Below are 7,177 nucleotides of genomic sequence, written 5' to 3' on the forward strand. Positions count from 1 at the left end.
TCCGATGTTGTCAGGATTCTAGTCCACAATGTAGCCTATTCCATTTTCCTTTGGCAGGTACAGCAACATAATTCACGTATTTATGCGGATATCTCACGAGGAAGGATTGAAGACCCTGTACAGGGGCTTCTCACCTACCATCTTGGGGGTGATCCCTTATGCTGGATTGAGCTTCTTCACGTATGAGACACTAAAGAAGCTACACGCAGGTAAGGACAATCAAGCCAACACGAATATATGCAGGTAGTCCTCAACTTGCAACCCGTTTGTTTAGTGTCCATTCTAAGTTAACAACATCACTGGGGAAAAAAATGACTTACAACCGGTCCTTGCACTTATGGCCATCCCAGCATCCCCATAAACAGTGAAGCATGCAAACCAGCATTTGCATTTCTGGCGTCCCATGAGGACAGCACATCTTTCTCCTTCTGCCCTGGCCACTTTTTACAGAGGCAAGATTGAGAGCGTTTTAACAAACATCATCACTGTTTGATTTGGTGGCAACAGTGACTCAGATAGAAAGTCCATACAGAGAGTGGTGAGGACAGCAGAGAAGATTATAGGAAGCTTGCTTCCCATTATTCAGGATACTCTTATAAGGGCTGTGTGCTTAGAGACCCCACATACACCCCTTCACAGTCTGTGTTGCTATTTGTAGCAGGACTGCCAGATTCTGTAACAGCTTTGTTCCCTAGGCCTGTAATGGCGGCATGCGGAGCCATACCTACCAGCATGTGAGCTGTCAGCTCTAGCGTGTATGCGTGCGCCGGACAGCTGATTTTCGGCCTTCCGGAGGGCCAAGAGAGGCCATTTTTTATCTCCCCAGCCTCCAGAGGCTCAGCTTAGAGGCGAGCAGTGCGGCGCACACGGGGGAGGGAATAAAGGGGGGGTTGTGTGCACATGCGCATGCAGGGGCAAGCTTTGCATTATGGGTGCTGGCACGCAATAGCGTGTGTGCCCTTGCATTTTTGGCAACACCCCCCCCCCCCAGAAAAAAAGGTTTGCCATCACTGCCTTAGGCTACCTGTCTGGTAAACTCCTAAGATTCGTTTTTCTTGCCATGTAAATGCATCCATCCAAACTACACTGTGTTGTTTCTCTGTGACATATAATAATATATGTGGGCATATACATAATTTTGCATGTATTTATTTATTTTGTCATGTTTATGTAGTGCATACTGATGGCGGTGATCCTTTGAGAGCTGTAGGCAAGGAAATTTCATTTTAATGCATGCCGCTTAAATTCACAGTGACAATAAAGTTATTCTAAGATCTAAGATAAGAACATGTGATCCAAATTCAGACACTTGGCAACTGGTTCATATTTATGACAGTTGCCATATCCTGGGCAAAAAAAAGGACTTTTTGCAACCTTCTGACAAGTGAAATCAACGGGAAAGCCAGATTCACTTAACAACTATAACACTAACTTAACGACTTCAGTGATTTACTTAACAGCGGCAAGAAAGGTCATAAAATGCACCACTAGAACCACCAGGGCTCCATGCTGGTCTCAAGGATTCCTTAGAACAGGGGTGTCCAAACTTGGCAACTTTAAGACTTGTGGACTTCAACTCCCAGAATTGGCAGAGCTGGCTGGGGAATTCTGGGAGTTGAAGTCCACAAGTCTTAAAGTTGCCAAGTTTGGACACCCCTGCCTTAGAATGTGCTTCTTCAGGAATAAAGAGCCAGCTTGGCCTAGTGGTTAAGGCACTAGGCTGGAAACTAGGAGACTGTGAGTTCTAATCCTGCCTTAGGTACGCTAGATAAGATAAAGACAAGCATCTGTTGGTTGTCTTTCTAAGCATCTCCACCTTGCCTCCTTTCCTTCCTTTTCCCTCTCCAGATCACAGCGATGGGAGAGAACCTTACCCCTTGGAAAGGCTTGCGTTTGGGGCTTGTGCAGGCCTGATCGGGCAGTCGGCCTCTTACCCTCTGGACGTGGTCCGCCGACGGATGCAGACTGCAGGGGTGCTGGGCCACACCTACGGGTCTATCCTCTCCACCATGAGGGACATCATTCGGGAAGAGGGACTCGTCCGAGGCTTGTACAAAGGGCTCAGCATGAACTGGGTCAAGGGTCCCGTCGCCGTGGGCATCAGTTTCACCACTTTTGATCTCATGCAGATTCTCCTCCGTAAATGGGAGCGCAGCATGAATGTGGAGAGGTAACACCAACCCTACTGCCCGGGGCTTTCTTGTGGAGAGGGAGTGACCGCCACGGTGGTGCCGGTCAGTCAGTGCTGACGAACGAGGAGGGGACAAATCCTCCTTTTTTTAAAAAAAACCCTTTCCCTCATCCCAGACGAGATTCTCACGGTAGATCTGAACGACCTTGGAGAATTTGATTTCAGACATGCAGATTCCTCTTAACTGTGGCCATCTCCTCTCCGGTTTCCAGATTAACGAATGTGCAAAGAAACGATAGTAGAAATCAGTGCAGGATTTTTTACTGTTTTTACGATGTGATCTACACCCCACCGCCCCTGAATTCTCCGAAATAGAGGAGAAAAGGGGCCTCAGCAGTAGCTGAGGTAATTTTATCCGTGTCAAACTTCTCCCCACACAACTCTTCCTAATCCCCTTTTATTTTTAAATAATTTTGTCCACAACTCTCCTCGCCTATCATTTTCCTCTTGGAAGTGCAGTGCCAGATTGGGGTGGGAATATTTTTCCACAGAGTTGACTAAAAAAGAAGGACGCCTCCTCTGGCATTTTTGGGTTGCTGGAAACCAGGAGACCTTAAATCGACAGCGGTTCAGGTCGTTACCTTCCAGAGCAGCGTTTAAATAAAGGATTTTGTGTTTCGTTTTGTTTTTCAAAGAAAAAAAGAAGAAGCAAGAACAGCAACCACTACCAGATAGGTTTTCCTTTCCCCATTGGAGATGGTTCCACTCTGGGGAGAACATTACCAGCGCACAGTGTTAACTGGAAACTCTTGCTGCCTTGATATGCTATCCGTTTTCATTTCTTCAGTATTATCCATATTATTTTCCGCAGTAGGGAAAAGGGTAGAGAACGGATGTCGTAAGGGTTTGGTTGGATGGAAAGAACGTGAAGGGAGAATCTCCTCTTCCTATTTTAATATTAACTTTTGCCGGGGTTCTCCGATTGAAGGAAGAGCCCTCGGGCCCTCCATGCTTCGTGCGTTTTTAAGATCTTGCTCGCTTGAAATTGGAGGAAACACACACCCGTTGGCAAAACCGACAGCCTCATGTTGTAGCCTCCTTCCTAAATAGTATAATTTTACTGCCTATTTTCCTTTTTTCTTTACTGCTGCTTGTCAGAGTGGAGAATACCATTGTGCCATGCTGAGCAAACTTCCTGTGGCAGCTTATATATTTCCTGCATTTAGGTCTCTCTGGGTAGTTTTTTGCTGCTGTTGGCTCTTTTTCTCTTTGCTGTTTTCTGCTTCATTCAACTTTTAATGCCACTTTGGTTTGGGGGTGAGGTGGGGGATAGCAACAGATTACGCCGATGCGATTCTCATGTCCTTCCCTTCTGGCTAAAGCAGAGGTGGGGAACTATGGCCCTTTTGTGATTTGTGGACTTCAACTCCCAGAATTCCTGAGCCAGCATGGCTCAGCTCAGGTATTCTGGGAGTTGAAGTCCACAAGTCATAAAAAGGCCATAGATCTCCACTTCTGGGCTAAAGGAAGAAAGAAGGAATGGTGTGTGTTACAGGAGGGGAAAGTGTGTCTGTTGCAAGGCTAAAAGACACTCGGTTGTAAACTGACATGGATCCTTCCCCACATTTTGCACAACAGGCTGGAAACTGACTCTGACATTTTGTGGGCCGCAACATATTTTGTGGTGATCTACATGCACTACGCCCCTCCACACACAGCATCCTAATGGTTCTTTCTATGATCCTAGAAATTCTACAAATTCACTTGTTGATTCTTGGCAACTTCGCCGTTCGAATTGATTCCTGCCAAGGGGCTCAGAATCTAACGGAAGGTTTTTTTGTTGCCGTAAAGCATTGGCTGCATTGGAGATGCTGTAAGCATCCACCCCCGTACTTTTTTTAAGAGGCAGAATGCAGAATGTGATGCGTAGGTGTTGTACACACAAAACACGTTGGCTGTGAAGGAAGATACGCGAGCAGCCTCAAGGCTGCTTAGCCTCCGACATGCACAAGCCAAATCACAAACCAATAAATGTGAAAGATGTCTCAAATTGAGACTTATGAATATGAAACTCAGCTCTTAGAAGGTTTTTCTTCCGATTTTAGAATTTTTTAGATCCCCCCTCCCTCCCCCACGTCCACTGCTTAAGCTTGGTTGCTAATCTAGCTTTTTTTAAAAAAAAAAAACCTGCTTTATATACTTAACATTGCACCACTTACCTTATGGTCTTGAATTAGAGCCTCTTCGCTAGAAACGTTAGACACGATCACAAAAATCCCCTGGTCATCGTAATCCAATCAAATTCATTGGGGTGTATTGGATGTTTAGCTGGGGGAACCTGCTACAATTGGGATGAGTTACCTATTTGTGGGGAGCTAATGTGGGTCTCCCTTTTGTTCCCCAGTATCTACTCAGCTGGAGAACTTTACCAAGGCAAGTTCAGCTATGTGGTTTTTTCTCCTCTGCGCATTCCTAAGGTAGAAGTGTCTAGACCAAGGCTCTCCAAAGCTTGACAATTTTAAGATTTGTGGACTTCAACTCCCAGAATTCCCAGAATTCTGGGAGTTGAAGTCCACAAATCTTAGAAGTTGCCACGTTTGAAGACTCCCTGGTCTAGAGCAGAGGGAGGGGGATGAAGGCCCCTTTATGACTTCCGAACTTCAACGGCCAGAATTCCCGAATCCTGCAAATTGAAGTCCACAAGTCAATAAAAGGGCCCCTCATTTCCCCCACCCCTGGACTACAGTAGTTTTTGAAACCCGGCCACTTGAAAATGTTGTGGACTTCCAACTCCGGGAATTCTGGAGCATGCTTGAGCCCACAGCTCTTAAAATCGCCAAGTTTGAAAAGCACCGCTCTAGCGTAAGAATAGCTCAAGGGCAAGTTGGCCTTCCCTACTTGGAACCTAGCCAGGGTTTTTCCTTGGCCTAATAATACTTTGGAAAGGTCAATACAAACCGGCGGCTCTAACCAGCACCTTTCCTGTCAGCTGCCAACCTCCTTGAGCTGAGCAAGGTGACTTAGCAAACACTCAATGTTGTTTTTCAGGGGTAACAGGTCAATTAGTTGACTGGTGTCTTTGCTCTAAGTTGAATGTGCCTTTAAAAGGTGCTGGGTGGGCCTCTGAGCACAACAGGGCTGTTCTTGTAGGACAGGGGTGTCCTAAGTTGGGAACTAATTTCCCAACTTTGGACACCCCTGTTGTAGAACAAGGGGAACTATTTTTTTGACAAGTAAATCGGCAGAAAAATAGGATCCATTTCAGGGGTTCCAACCTTTTTTTCCAGGGATTGTCTGGAGAAACTACCCTTGATGTATAAAATCTTTAGGATGTGTTCCAGGCAGGGCTAGTCCTCATTGCTTTGTGCAAACAGAGTATATGATTGCAAAGCCACAACATGTTTCCCCCTGAGAGAGTTGTGGGCCCTCAAGCAGTGTTTTGAAGGAAAGTGAGCTAGCCACTAAAGTATTTGGCACCCCTGCACAGCCAAGTATTATAAAGGGTGACTTTGGAGAAGCTTCTCCCGCCTTGGGGACAATGGCGTTATGGGACGCGACGCATTTGTGCAGAGCATTGAACACAACGGCCTCAGCCGACGAGAACCTCTCTGCATCGTGACTTTTTATCTGGCCAACGATACTTTGTTTTATATAGATGTTTATGGTGACAAAATTATAAAGATCTGTGCCAAGGGAGGAGGTATATTTAATAATAAAAAATGAAATTATCCAGTTTGTGGTGTATGTTGTGTCTTTTTTTTGTCTAATTGTATAGAATTAGACGGCATTACTAATAGAAGTATCCCCAAACCTTTTTGAGGACCACGACTAGTAAGAGAATAACAGAGTTGGATGGGACCTTAGAGGTCTCCTAGCTCAACCCCCTGCTCAAGCAGGAAACCCTTGATCATTTCAGGCAAATGCCTGTCCAATTTTTTTCCTTAAACGCCTCCACTGATGGAGCACCCACAACTTCTTAGGAACGGGGTGACTCAGGGGCTAAGACGCTGAGCTTGTTGATCAGAAAGGTCGGCAGTTCGAATCCCTAGCGCCGCATAATGGAGTGAGCTCCCGTTACTTGTCCCAGCTTCTGCCAACCTAGCAATTCGAAAGCGGGTGAAAATGCAAGTAGAAAAATAGGGCCCACCTTTGGTGGGAAGGTAACGGCGTTTAGTCAAACAACAAAGGACTGGTCCCCGGTGCCTCTGCCAGTGAAAATGGAGCTCGGAGGGCTGCGTGCAGCTCTCCCAAGTTCCACTTTTTGCTGGCAGTGGGTGCAGGAGACCATCGCAGCTGGAAATGGAGCTCGGGAGCCCGTTTTTGCTGGCAGAGTGCTCAGGCCACCACAGGCGCCCCAACACGAGTGACATCGGGTTGGTCACGTGCAGTGGCGTCCAGTCAGGGGAGGCAGAGCCTCATCGCTCTCAACATGAAAAGAAAAAAAATGTAAAAGGGAAAAGGCGAGTGCTGAGGTGAGGCTTAAAAAAGCCTCTAAAAAAGGGAGGACTGTGACAACTTTGATCTTTGCAAGCGTGCAAGCAAAATACCCCAGGATCACGGTGGCGGGGACAGCACCTCCTTCCACTGCACTGCGGAGAAGAACCACACTGTGCAGGAGGCTCCTCAGCGCTAGCCTCAGATCAGCGCGAGCAGCGGTCCCCTTCATGTTGGCTCAGGAAGGAGGGGAATGGGATCGCGTGTGCAGGAGGCTCCTCAGCGCTAGCCTCAGATCAGCGCGAGCCGCAGTCCCATTCCCCTCCTTCCTGAGCCAACATGGCTCTTCTCCACAGCGCAGCGGAAGGAGTTGCTGTCCCTGCCACCGTGATCCTGGGGTATTTTGCTTGCAAAGATCAAAGTTGTCACAGTCCTCCCTTCATGATGATCATTTGATGACGTCAGTGCCTCACCAGCCATAAACCTCACCGCACGTCACTGGTCACGTGCACCCTGGCCACGCCTACTCCTCCCCTGAGGTCAAAACAACCCAAATGCCGGCCCTCAATGAAATTGAGTTTAACATCCCTGATCCACGATATGCGAATCATA

At 47.1% G+C, this 7,177-nt stretch overlaps 1 protein-coding gene across 2 annotated transcripts in view; it reads left to right on the top strand.

The window, feature by feature from the left end:
- SLC25A42 (solute carrier family 25 member 42) overlaps positions 1-5,866 on the top strand; it is a 51,618-nt gene extending 45,752 nt beyond the window's left edge. For both annotated transcript variants that reach the window (XM_081939137.1, XM_081939138.1), the window contains 2 exons: positions 58-209; positions 1,849-5,866. In XM_081939137.1, the coding sequence (XP_081795263.1) occupies positions 58-209; positions 1,849-2,174 (478 nt within the window). In that variant the 3' untranslated portion in view covers positions 2,175-5,866. The remainder of the gene's footprint in view (positions 1-57; positions 210-1,848) is intronic.
- The last annotated feature ends 1,311 nt before the right edge of the window (positions 5,867-7,177 follow it).

Source organism: Natrix helvetica (assembly GCF_964273705.1).
Source record: "Natrix helvetica genome assembly, chromosome: 1".
NCBI lineage: Eukaryota > Metazoa > Chordata > Lepidosauria > Squamata > Natricidae > Natrix > Natrix helvetica.